The 14127-nt window shown below is 42.4% G+C and overlaps 1 protein-coding gene across 1 annotated transcript in view; it reads left to right on the top strand.

Moving 5' to 3' along the window:
• LOC142391792 (gamma-aminobutyric acid receptor subunit gamma-3-like) overlaps positions 1-5852 on the top strand; it is a 155006-nt gene extending 149154 nt beyond the window's left edge. The window contains exon 10 of the mRNA XM_075477862.1: positions 1454-5852. Within this exon, the coding sequence (XP_075333977.1) occupies positions 1454-1735 (282 nt within the window). The 3' untranslated portion in view covers positions 1736-5852. The remainder of the gene's footprint in view (positions 1-1453) is intronic.
• Positions 5853-14127: the final 8275 nt, after the last annotated feature.

The raw sequence follows: 14127 nt of genomic DNA, 5'->3' as shown, positions 1-14127 counted from the left end.
GATCTGTATCGAGCTGCAAATCAAGGTACAGATGTGCATCATCTCACTGCCATCAAAGCAGAAATGTGGGAAACGTGTATCGTTGAAACTTAGACTCTACCCCCTCTCAGCCCTCAGAAATCATTTCATCCACATGATGCCAACGTATGCTTTCTATATACAGCAGACAATGTCTTCCTGGGAGTCTGGCATGTCTCTATTAGCACGTGTGCAGCTGAAAACATTTCCTTTCTCGCTGCTGCCCGTGTGCGAGAGCCTGATGCTGAGCGTGGGCGTTCTCAAGGCTGCACCTGCCGCGAGTGCTTTAATGGCAGCGGCACACATCCACTAATACAGAGTCAGCCACTACGGCTGTCGTTTCCCCCTCTCCACATCCCCTCCCTATTCATTATTTCCTCCCAGTTGTAGAGGAGGTCTTCTGAATGTGTCCGAGGGCTAAAAAGACTGTCAGCTCAGCCTCAACAATTAGGCCATGTTACATTTCTGTCGCCTCCTCTGCACTTCAGGCTCTGTGCTGCACTGTGGCCAAGTTAGTCCGTCTGTGGGGAAGCCTCGTGTCCGCCTTCACAGGCTTCCGTGTGGCTCATTTAGGACACCTACTCAGTCAATTCTCTCTTGGCTACCACTCTTCCTTTATCAGAGAAGCAGAGGACTGGATAATTTAGTGATAATTCACACCATTTAGGCTGTCCCATATGCTTTCACACTAATCAGGGAGCGAGTCACATCATGACATTTCTCAGGAGGCACTTCTTAAGTTCACAGAGAACTGTGCTCTGCTGTGTCACATACTTTGTGTCCCGGGTGTTTTTATAATTGGACGAAAAGCAGAAAATGTATAACTGAGACTTTTTTAATGAAGCACCATTTATGCAGAGGGCTTCACACTGTCACAGTGGTAAAGTTTGGACTTGTGGAGGTCTTTGGTCCCATTGCCCATCTTTACTTCAGAGTCTCTGCCCCTCTAAGGTGCTCTTTTTACACCGAGTCATTAGGGATGCACCGATACCAATACTGGTATTGGGCCGATACTATTCTAATATACTCGCACTCGTACTCGTCAAAGTTAACCGATACCATGAACCGATACCAATTTATTGCATGAAGACCGCGATCAAAGGGTGGCTTGTCATTTTTGTTGTATTTTTACAACAATTTTTAAGATTGGCGGCTCGGGGAGATGCCGAGCTAATCAGGAACAGTGTGGTTAGGCTAGCGAGACCGAAACCTGTCTTCCAATTCATTGCATTTTTTTGTTGTAGAAGTATCGGCATCGGTACTCTGTATCGGAGAGTACTCAGATCCAAGTATCGGTATCGCATCCCTACGAGTCATGTCACTGACCTGTTGTTAAATCACCTACATGTCCCTCCAGCTGTTTTAGTTCCACTTACTTTTCCAGCCTTTTGTTGCCCCCGTCACATCTTTCTTCTTTGTCTGTTTTATCCTCCAGGCCTATTCATCTTTCAATATGGACCGCAACCCTCGGTCCATGATGCCAATGGGCAACTCCCTGTTCTGGCACGACTACGACGACAACTGCATGTACGAGTGCCTGGACGGGAAGGACTGCAAGAGCTTCTTCTGCTGCTACGAAGAGTGTAAAGAAGGCGGCTGGAGGAGAGGACGGATCCACGTCAACATCGGCGAGCTGGATTCCTACTCCCGGGTTTTCTTCCCCACGTCCTTCTTGCTCTTCAACATCGTCTACTGGGTCAGCTACCTCTACCTCTAGTCCGTTTGGGCTGTGATCTGCGGGTCCTGTTGAAACAGCTCTCGCCATTTCGCACCGTGGCTGGTAACTGGAGGTCTTAACTAAGCGTAGTGGAGGAAATGCAGGAATTTCGACAGACTACAACTGCCACTTTGGGAGTGATAGCGTGAAGACTGCGGCACTTCACTGTGACTTAAACACTCAGTTGTGGAATAACTTAAATGGATCGGTCCCTCTTATGACTCAGAAACCAGACTGACTTCACTCACGTTCGGGGACGGGGTTGCAGAGCTGAATCTTGGTCATCGAGATCGCGAAGCACCCATAGTGCCTTCTTTAGAAAGGGTGCAGCACAGAAGGACGCAGCTTCAGAGTTCCCTCCGTTATTACCTCAGCCATCACAACGCCGCATGATGAGCTGTTTATTTGACGAAACAAACCCGGATCACAGTTCTCACCACTGGAGATGTTCAAAACTAACACTCACTATTCATTTTGTAGCACAATAGTTTTAGTTGTACCCTAGGATTAGTTCTCTTTTCTAAAATAGTAATGTTTTCTTGTTCTTCTTATTCTTATTATTAGAATTAGTTGTGCTTTCACGGCGAGTCAACCACACACAGCAGTTGTTAATTGTTTAATATGGGTGAGTCCGGGCCGTGGTTGTCAGGTGAAATCTCGTTTATTGAGTCGGTGAGCTTTTGTTCATGATGCTTTTTGATTAGACAATGCAGTTTACAGTAGAAGCCAAGAAGTTTGGGGTGTTTTGATCGAATGCAGGGTCACAGTTTTACCAAACGATGACATAAATGCATCATAAACTCAAACTTAACATGCAGATCTCATCCCAAGGGCATATTATGTATGTTTCAGGACTCAAGATTATAAACATTTTATTTCTTAATATTATTGTTATATATTTTTTAATATCATCTGTGGATCAACCAGGCATCAATTAAAAGTTTGACATTCCGGGAAATTTACTGAAGTGATCTCCAGATACTTTATTTTTTAATCTCTTCCCTCATGTTTACCTTCTGCCTGTAAATGAGTCGGTCAGTCAGAATGGACTTAGAGAAGCTAACAGCTACTCAGATCGATTTTTCACTACTTTAAACACAGAAATCTGAAAAAAATAGCCATCTGGAGCAATTTTAAACTGGATCACATCTTAATCTGACATTTTTGTCACCAACATTTCACGCCTGCAGAAACTCCATGGAACAACACCCCGTGACACAATGCTAACCGCGAATGCTAACGCAATGCTAAAGGACACAGTCCACATAACCGAGGTGTCACTATGTGGACATTATGAAAGTTTGAGGGTCTGACCTTCTAAACAGATAAATAGAATAAATATTCCATTTATAGATGATGAAAATAATCTGTTGCTGTAAACTATAATAATTTACACTCCTTTTTCAACAACATGCCTTTTATCTGAGAATCTATAGTTTCTTTGCTTTCTTATTTGAGAGTTGGTTAAGATTGATGCCACTTTAAACACCTAAACAAAATAACAAGACAACTGTAGCCCCGTCTTATGGCGAGCATTTGCAGAGGAACAGTACATTTTCATTTCCTTTCTTTAGGTTGTAAGGATACAAAAAAAGAAAAGATATATGATGGTAATTAGTGAGCTTTAGGACTGAGGAAGCTTTTCCAGAATCAAGGGTCTTTTCCTTTCCACAAGAGAATTCAACTCTAAACGGGTCCCAATAAGGAGACAAGAGTACTCTGAACATCTCTGATTGGTTGAGTATTTCGAACGTTTTATTTTTGCCTTTCTGTCCGACTCTTTACAACATAGCTTGTAAAATCATTAAAGCTCCAGAACAAATGAAAAGAGGCTAAAAGCCGTTAAAAACACCTGTTAAATTTTACTTTGCATCATACCAAATCACAACAAATATCATCTCAAGACTCTTCAAAGACAAGTCAAGCCAAGTTCACTAAATTCATTAAAATCCAAATTAGTTGAATTCATGTAATGCCCATTCATTCAATAAAGAAGGTCACCTAATTTATCTTGGATTAAATACCCCTAATGCTCACTTATGTTTGTTTTTGCCCATCAAAAAACAACATCTTCACAGATATAATACACCAGATACTCGCAGGGATCAGAGCAATTCCTTCGGATTTATCTTGTGGATGTCCACCACAGGTTTAGAACTACTTCTTTTACTGAATTACAGCAACATTAGCCTTCATCGCTACTCTGAATGAACACTTTTCCCTCTTGATTTTGAAAACACTGCTTCAGATTTGCTTTAATAGTGACCTGGTCTCTGAGGTAAAAGTCTTGTGATTTTAACCGCCACCTCTTATGTCCAACTGTGTGGTCACGCTTTCCAAAAGGACAACACAACGGTTGCTCATCTAATATAGCGCCAATGTGTCACAACCCCCTCGCAAGTGCCTCAAAGACGCGCTCATAATGAGTTGATGTACCTGAGAGTTTATCGCACAGAGTGGTGCTTTCTCATCGAACTCTTGGCAAGAAAACAGATAATTTCCCCAAATGTCAAACTATTCCTTTATCGAGTTCGTGACCCCAAAGAAATGTGGATCAACACAAAATCATGAAAACTGGAGCAGAAATAATCTCTGCTTGAACCCTAACACACATAAAAACCTGCAGATACTGTGGTTTTTTTTGCATTATTGACGTGTCGTACAGTTAAAGTAGACCCGGATAACAACAACACGGCAGCTCTGAGCTAACAGTGCAATAGAACGCTTTCATTCATTCATTGGTCTTAAAGTATTGGTGAAATAAAGACAGATAATGCCTTATTTAGAGGCTGTATTGTCTCTGCCCTGTTCTCTCCCGTTATATGGATATATGCTGATCTCCAGTGATCTAAATATCTTCCGAAGGACGCCGACTTTCACCAAACTGTTATCGGTGAGTAGATGAACGTACTTCTCCTTTAAATTACATCCTCTGTGAATCCCATCATACGCAGGAGCTTAACGGCTCCTCATGCACCCAACTGGCAATGATCACCTGGAAAATGGATGAACCCGGACTCTTGTTGATGACTCTTCATCACATTCCGTCCTCAGACATGTAAAATCGTTGCCATACGTGCGGACGACAAAAAAACAAAAAAAAAAGGGACAGTATTTGAAGCATTCTGTTTTTGTTTACTGTTCTATGGTGTTCTTTGCAGTTGTTTGGCTTCGTAGAAACAATCAACCCCCTTTTCTGCCTCCCTCCCCTACAACAAAGACACAAACACACACACACAAACGCACACTTTTCCCCTGGTATTTGTACGTTCAGAGAAGAGCTTTTATGTAAGATGTATCTAATTAATGTTTCTATTTTCATACAGTTATGGAATGTATGTTAGGCCAGTAGCGAGGCCGGAGTCAATCTGGTTCCAGTTCAGTCACTTTGAGCAGCTTAAATGAGTTTATATTTAGGGGTCCTACATATTCATAACCCCTCCAGACCCATTTGTGTCCTGTCCAGAAGTTTGTAACAGCCTCCGGTGATGCCAGAGGAAGCAGCAGAAGGGCTGCCTCCCCGTGGGTTGTTCCTTATTCTGCTGGTTTACAGATTAGCTCATGAGACAGTTTCAACATGTATATCTCTGTATGTATCTATTAGAACTGACTGACGTGACCAGCGCTCGGCCAACACCGCAGTAAACTCTCCTCACCTCCGGTATTTCTACTACACTTTATAAGTGTCCTAGTCTGTTGAGATACTTCAATAAAACAAAAATCACTATTTTCTACGTCTTAATGAAAATCACTTCTGTTTCAGCCGACTGGGGCCTGTGTTTGTAAAGTCTCTTTGGAGTCAGAGCGCTAATCCAAGATCAGCCCTTCTGTGGACCTCGCCGCCACCCGTTAAAGTAACTTCTGTGAAAGGGCACCGAGCCGGTTCAAACCCAGGTGTCAGAAAATCATCCATTACTCATTGTTTTTTTCCCTGAAAAGCAATTTTGTTTTGATTGTCAGCGAGAGCTCTGAAGAAATGCTCCTCTGATCTTGGATCAGCCCTCTGAGGGGAAGAATTTTATGAAAACAGGATCTGGACTGGAAATAGGCATCAATTTTATAGTGTGTGGTATATTGCTATATAAATAAATAATGTTTTGGTCAAGTGTGAAGTTTTTTTGTGCAGGAATGAAACTCTGAGGAAGTCTCTTATGCCTAATTATGTTCAGTTTAAGTAGGAATGCTTCACTACTTCTGCTAAATGATGCAATAAATGAACTTTTTCAGCTCTCAAACAGGGAAAAATAGCATTATTCTGCAGGTAAGTCCATTATTGTGTTTTGTTCCTGGACTTCAGGGACTGTGATCTGATTAACACAATAAAGCAAAAGACAAACTCAAACTTAATGTAGATTTATGATACAAGTAACAACAACTCTTCGTGTTGATATTTGCTGCCAAGCAGCCAGACTTTCTTCTAACCTTTTAAAGTGGTCATCGGTAGTTCTTCAGGCTTTCTGAAGATCTTTTCTTTGGACATTGGCTGCTTTCACTGTCTTATTTTGTTTGTTAAGCTACTGAACTCTGACCTATGAATCATTCAGGCATAAAAAGCAGTTTTAAATTGGATCTTTAGGCACTTTGTTCCCAGCAGCCTGTCACAGAGACACGTCATTTATTCCCATTTCTTTAGTTCCATCTGTGAAAAACAGCAAAGATAACACAGTCTGACAGACAGAAAACAGGATTTCTGCAGCAACAAGGTGATTCCCAAAGAGCTGTTAGCTGAAAACTTGGCATATCTCAGCATGGTGTGCAGTGTGTCCTTAAAACATTTGAGGAAACTGGACCAGTGGAGGACAAAAGAAGAAGTGTCAGGCCTAAAGAACTATCTACAGCAGATGAACAGGATCTGAAAGTGATGTCCTTAAGAAAGAGGAAAAAATCCAGCAAACCTGACACAGGAGCTGAGAGATGCATCTGGACCTTCAGCTGATCCATCTGCTGTTGGCCCAAGCCTCATCAGAAATGGGCTCCATGGAAGGGTGGCTGTCAGGAAGCCGTTCTTAAGGAAGGGAAACAGGGAGAAAAGGCTGAGCTGTGCCAAAGGACACAAGAAGTGGGCTGAAAATCAGTGGCAGCAGGTCTGATGGAGGGATGAATCCTCCCCAGAGCCCGGAGCTCAACATTACTGAAGCAGTGTGGGGTCATCTTGGCAGAGAACGGAACAAAAGGCAGCCCACATCCAAAGAAGAGCTTTGGGATGTCCTTCAAGAAGCCTGGAGAACTATTCCTGAAGACTCCTTAAAGAAAGGACAGAAAGCTCTTCTGAGAGGGTTCAGGCTGAGTTGGAGGAGAAAGGAGCTCGACTTCCAATAACTCTACTTTTACCTCATATACTGTATTAATTTATGCTTGCATGTTTCAGTTAATCATTGGAACACTTTTCCTGGAAATGAGGGATGGAACAATGCTGCAGAACAAAGAGAGGAACCTCAGGTTATATACTAAAGCCCCATACACACACGTCGCTGCTATTTACTCGCTCAGCGAGTGAAGTCAATAGAATGTCTATGTGTTCACGCGAGGCGAGTAGGCGAGGAGAGTACAAGCGAGTACAAGCGATGCGATGTGGGCGGATTCCGAGATGAACATATTTCAACTTCGAGCGACGCAAGTAAGCGAGTAAAAGCGAGTAGCCAATTAAAATGCAGAATACAGATTATTGACAGGTGACGTTCCCCCAGTGTTCTCCAAACAGTGGCCACCCAACTTCTACACACCAAGTCAGCAAAAGCATCCAAGTGAGTGGCGAGTAGGCGAGTGAGCGAGTAGCGAGTAAATAGCAGCGACGTGTGTGTATGGGGCTTAATGTGTGATGTAAACATCTGGATCTGTAAAACCTGCTCACAACTGAAGCTTGTGTGATGCTTTCGTATCTTTAATTGGCTTAATTTAGAAATGTTTATAATTATTCTAAATATCTTATGAGTCGACCCTGCTCATACAGGTCAGCAGGTCGTTCAGTTCCCAACAGACTTCTCTGATCTCCCACTTAAAATATAACGAGACTGTCAGAAAAAAAAAGAGCTGCTGAACACGACTTCTGTGAATGGAAATCCCACGTGGATAAGAGAGCTCAGAGGAATATGCAGTTTAATTAGTCTCATAGCCCACAAAAGCAAGTAAAATATGCATGTGAGCACACAGAGAATCATTCAGATGTAGAACAGCACGTTTGCTGAGGAGCATTTCTTTTATATACCAGCTTTAAAGCCATAATGTGTAATATTTCACGTTGTCTATTAACAAATTTGAGTCTTATCATTCACAAGTATTACCTCAATCGTTATTAATTACCTCCATCACAAAAGTGCAGTGTTCTTATATTCTTTATATTCAGCATGCGAATGTACATAAGAGTGTTACACTCCAATGAATGTCTCCATGTTGCTCCGCCATTTTAAAACTACGGGATTTGTAGAAGGACATGTCATCAGCTTCGCATTTTCCGTTTCCAATGTGGAAACGGAAAATGCGAAGCTGATGACATGTCCTTCTACAAATCCCGTAGTTTTAAAATGGCGGAGCGACATGGAGACATTCATTGTCCGTGAAATATTACACATTATAGCTTTAAAGGTGGGGTATGAGATCTTTGAAAAACGATTCCTGCAAGCTATATTTTTGAAAATACACAACCTTGCCTCTCTTCAGCCCACCCCTCGAAACCACACCTTCAAAACACATGAACGAGTCACGAGTCTGTGAACGCGCAGGGGGGAGGGGGGAGGGGGGCTGACGGTTGATTGGCATGTCAGAATCCAATAGAAGTAACTCTCATCATTACTCCTATTGGTCAGACATTTCCTCTTGCTACACCCTCTACAATGGACTAAAATATTATTTTTTTCCCCCAAACATTCTGTTTTAGTGGGTGCAATGGGGTCGTGAGGAGGTTTTCAGACAATATGATAAAAAATGCTCCAGAAAACATCTCATACCCCACCTTTAACTTTTCAATTCTGGTATACTAACCCCAGAAATCATCACCCAGGCTGATGTTGATCCTGCTGTTGACCCATCAGAGGTCAGTTCACTTTAGGTGCAGATGTGCAATATTTTGTTATGCTTTTAGATATTTTCCTTATTCAAATGGTCCAGTATAAGCAGTATAATTCCATGACTCCTGCAAAGTTTTGGGACCAAAGTTAACTGCATAAATGATCTAATAAATCTAGGAATCATTATCCATACTGCTGCTGTGATTTGGCTTCTATTTGCTCTGTAATTTATTCACTCAACTCAGGGCTCCGGTGAGGTGATTAATCCTACTTGATACATTTCTATACATTTCTATGCCTCAATCCGCCCATTGTCAGCCACTGCCTGTGCTGGCTGCTGTGGGAGATCCAGTTTGGGTCTGAATTAAAGTTAATTGCTTATTTTATGAAAAACATGAACCTATAATGTATCCAGATGTTCAAATTGACCAATATAGCTCATTGAAGGACACTTGAAGTTAACTAAATCTTTACAGCAAATAATGATTCCTGTGGGCTCTGCACAGCCCTAATTAATACAGTGCAAATAGTTTGGTTTCATTAGCTCAAAAAGGAAACAGAAGTAAACACAAATTCAATGTTCTACTGGAAAAGTTAACAAATGAAGCTATCCATAAACAACAGAATGATTTACATTCGTCCTCCGGCAGTCTGCTGCCAAATAATGATGCGACTAACATCCACTGACAGATGCATGAGCACATCATTGCTTTCCCCTCACTTTGGTGACCTAGTTTTAAACAAGCGCCTGAACACGGTACAATGAGAGAAACACAAATAGGAGGAGTCGGCAGGGTGGATGTTGGAGCGTGGCGCTCCACCAGAAGCGGCTCCTGCCACCGGCACGAGGCAAAAAGCAGGGTGGCGGCACGGCCCTGGACCCAGAGAGAAAAGCTCTTCTGCAGCAGAAACCTGAGCTTTGACTCCTCTGCTTGCTTTGTGAGACGTTAGCAACGATGTTAGCGCCGATGTTAGCACCGATGTTAGCAACGATGTTTGCGCTGATGTTTGCGCCGATGTTAGCGCCGATGTTTGCGCGATGTTTGCGCGATGTTAGCGCCGATGTTAGCGCAGATGTTAGCGCAGATGTTAGCGCCGATGTTAGCGCCGATGTTTGCGCCGATGTTTGCGCCGATGTTAGCGCAATGTTTGCGCCGATGTTAGCGCGATGTTTGCGCCGATGTTTGCGCCGATGTTAGCGCCGATGTTAGCGTGATGTTTGCGCCGATGTTAGCGCCGATGTTAGCGCGATGTTTGCGCCGATGTTAGCACCGATGTTCGCACCGACGTTCGCACCGACATTAGCGCCGATGTTAGCACCGACGTTCGCACCGACGTTAGCACCGATGTTAGCACCAATGTTAGCACCGATGTTAGCTCTGTGAGGTATGTAGGCTAAAGGTGTACGTGTGTGTAGGTTAGGAAAAAGCAAACCTTTTATGTCGGATTTAATGAAATCAGAGGTTTTTCAGCCATGAAAAAGTTATCAAATAAGCTGTTTTCTTTAGCACATAAATTATGACTGAAAGGCTTTCACATGTTCAATCTCATAATAGTCACATACAAAACAAACAAAAGAAAAGAGTAATTTCACGTCATTTTAGTCAGTAAAACAGCCACAGATCCTGTTCATATGAGCTCACATTAAACTCTCTCTGAGCGCCTCTGAATGTATATTTTAGCTGCAAATTCTTTGAAAGTTTTATGGGAAAGTCACCGTACATTGTGGAAATATGAATGATTAAACATGTTATATCGCTTCATTATTTAAAAGTTTATAAAAGAAGGATTTCTTTGTAGTTTTCACTTGTTGTAATATCATATTTAGAGGCTGCTCTCAGCAGAAAACATGTCAGAGGTGTCACAATAATGGTTTGTGATGTTTTCTAACTTCAGTAGAAACAGTGAACGAACTAAGGAAAAGTTGTGGAAGATGTTCCTCACACGGTCCTGAGATCAGCTGCAGTTTTACTTCATTTGTCTCACTTTCATCACAACAAAACTCTGAACCATCTTGACAGATCTGAGCTCTAAATCTGGTGTTTTTAACGCTGTATCTTGGTTTTTGGGCGACACCAACAATGTTAAAAACCACACAGAGTGACAAAGTCATCTTTGATGATGCACAAAGCTATCCATCTGTTGGTCTTGTTCACCTCCCAGAGGTTTAAAACCAAACAGCTGTTAGCTACTGTTACTGCTAGCTGCTCAGCAACAATATCAGATGATTAAGCAGTAAAACGTCTACATACAAAAACTCGCCAGCGTACAATAGATGGTATTAAGAGCTATAAAATCACTGATACAAAGGAAAGACTCATTGTAACACTCTTGTTCCTGTTTGGCTTCTTACGTACCAAGATGGCCAAGTTGGATGGTTCAATTCGGCAAGTTTATTTGTAGAGCACAATTCAAAGTGCTTTACAGCTAATCCAGCTAATCAAATAATCATTAATTAATTAAATTAAAAGCAAAGAGTGCAGATAAAATACTAAAAGAACAGTTTTCGGCCTGGATTTAAACATTGTCAGAGCTGAGGCCTGTCTCACATCTTCTGGAAGACTGTTCCAGATGTTAGGAGCATAAAACTGAAACGCAGCCTCACTTTGTTTAGTCCTGACACTGGGCCCCAGCAGGAGACCCCTCCCTGAGGCAGCAGACCCCTCAGTGAGGCAGGAGACCCCTCCCTGAGGTTCTCAGAGCCTGAGTTGGTTCATATGGCTCTAACATGTCAGAGATGTACTTTGGTGCTGGACCATGAAGAGACTTGTACCCGAGCAGAGCTGTTTTAAACTCTATTCTCTGAGAAACAGGAAGCCAGTGCAGAGACCTGAGCACTGGACTAATATGGTCGTATTTCCTGGTTCTGGTCAGGACTCGAGCAGCAGCGTTCTGGATGTACTGCAGCTGTCTTACAGCCCGTTTAGAGCCCAGTGAGCAGGCCGTTACAGCAGTCTAACCTGCTGGAGACAAACGCATGGATCAGTCTCTCTAAGTCTGGTTTAGACACTACTCCTTTGATTCTGGCATGTCTTTTAGATGGTAAAAAGCTGCTGATTTTATTGATTTAATGTGGCTGTTAAAGTTCAGGTCTGAGTCCAATATTACCCCGAGATTTCTAAACTGATTATTAGGTTTTAGAGAGAGAGTCTCAAGGTGACTGATAACACTTTCTCTTTGTTTCTGTGGGCCACAGCGAGCGGCTACCGACTGCTTTAGTAGTAAAGACAAAGTAACTAAACTAACCCTTTAATTCGTGAGGAATCGGCCTGCATAAATCCATGCTGGCTTTGGGCCTCGTCCTCACGCTTTGTTTTCATTCTCAGAGTTCAACAGGATTTACAAAGTCAGACCAAAGTCATGAACCGACTGATGACTTGTTCCAAAAACAGCTGGTTTTAATCGATTTTCTGACCAAAGCCAAAGTGCCATTTTTTCAAAAATCAAATCTGTACATCCCCTATTCCTAAAACACACATTTGTGCATCTTGTCCGAGTTATTTTCTGGTAATAAAGTGCTCATAGAAGTATCAGGAGGGTCATTAAGATGCAGCCAATTCTCTGCTGGTAGCTAAAACTCTTTGACAGCGGGATCCTCCGTGGTGATAATGGAAAAATGTACCATGGGGCATTATTAACTTTCACCGTTTCAACCATCTGATTTTAGTTCAGTCGCAGCAGGATCAGCAGAAAAAGCCAGAAACCATCTTGACTTTTTCAAAATGAATAAGAATGACGCCACCAGCTTACTTTGGGATACAGCACACGGCTTCTGCTGCTCTTTCCCTTAATTATCGACAATCTAAATGTGTGTTTTTCATGTTGCAGATGATTGACGTTGAACAAGTGCTAAATTATAAATCTTTGTGAGCACTCTACTTTGCTGGTTTCCTTACGCTGTGATTGTGTCTTAATCAGTGAAGGTAGAACCCCCGAGCTGGCACGAGGAGGAGGCTGTTGCATTAAGACCTGCTGACTTTTAACGCTTTAATGTTCACACTAAGAAAACAGCAAAGAAAAAAAGGTTTTTTTGTATTTTTCCATTTCCCTGGGGCAATAATAATCAGAATCAGTGTTTTCTTTTGTGCAATTCATGGTAAAAGGTAACTTTTTAAAAAGTTGAGGCATATATACAGTCATATATACAGTCTATTGTAGCATTACATCAGCCGCAGATCTAGGATTTTTCTGAGTAAGGGGCCATCAAAGGGCCACAATATTCATAGAGGGGTCATGTATTTGTCCAACATCGTTCGATATCGTTCAAATCTTCGTCTTCTTCTGTAAGCTTTATTCACACTGGTCATTCCTATTCAGCTCATTAGCGCCACTAGTTTTTCGGCATGGAATATCATCCACCAACAATCTGATCATTGCTCTCGGACAGATGAGTCAGTGGGGTTACCTGGCACTGAAAGGATCGGATTATTGGCTAAATTACAATAAGACTGAGTTATTAAGTTCATGTAGACACCTTAATCTGACAAGAAATTGAATCGGATCGGATTAAGACCCCCAGATAACTCAGTTGAAAGTCAAATTAAACGTTTTTGTAGACGGTGAAGCACGTGGTGAATTAGACTTGCTCGAGATTTTTTCCCGGGGTTGTGACCCGGAAGTCGGAAGAGACGATATTACTGTTGTTGTCGCCGTCTGAAAGAAACAAACAACGCGATGGAGAATGCTCCGTTGTGCATCGCGTTTGTGCAACAAGCAGCGCATCACAGACCAAATGTAGAGGGACGTAGCTTCATCTTGCTCTTCGTTCTCCATCTTTCTCCAACGCCTGAGTTTGTTGTTGTTGTTGGTGGTGGTGAAGAGGCCAACAGGAAGTGGCTCTATTAGCAATAGTTGGAATGGGTACAGCGCCACCTATCATACCGGGGTATGACACGTTTTGTGCCTCCGATTCAATTCATTCACCGCCATATATCCAAGGATAATTACCCTTGCTCAAATAAGGAGCAACTCAGTCTTATTGTAATTTAGCCAATAATCCGATTCTTTCAGTGCCATGTAACCCCACTGACTCACAGGACAGGGGCACCTTCAGATTTCAGCTGGGGCCAATGCCCCTGTGGCCTCACCCCTAGAACCGCCCCTGCTTTACGTGGCTAAACTGAGTCGTAAAGACGGTTTTTGACCGTGTAGTCACAGAAAAATGCACTCTATCAAACAATATACCAGGATATTAACAGTTGAGAGGCTACTCTACTTGTAGCACGAAACAAGTTTCAATTGGCTGTGATTTTAACTTCCTGCACTCCACCTTCACCCTCGTTCACTTCATATTGCACCAATACAACTTCAGCTTATAACGAAACCATTCCATGACCGATGCTGTGACTAGCTGCCTGCATCAGCTGATGCCTGAACGGTGGTCATAGT

Source organism: Odontesthes bonariensis, chromosome 11, assembly GCF_027942865.1.
Source record: "Odontesthes bonariensis isolate fOdoBon6 chromosome 11, fOdoBon6.hap1, whole genome shotgun sequence".
NCBI lineage: Eukaryota > Metazoa > Chordata > Actinopteri > Atheriniformes > Atherinopsidae > Odontesthes > Odontesthes bonariensis.
The sequence above is the reverse complement of the archived record's forward strand: the minus strand, read 5'-3'. Positions and strand labels throughout refer to the sequence as shown.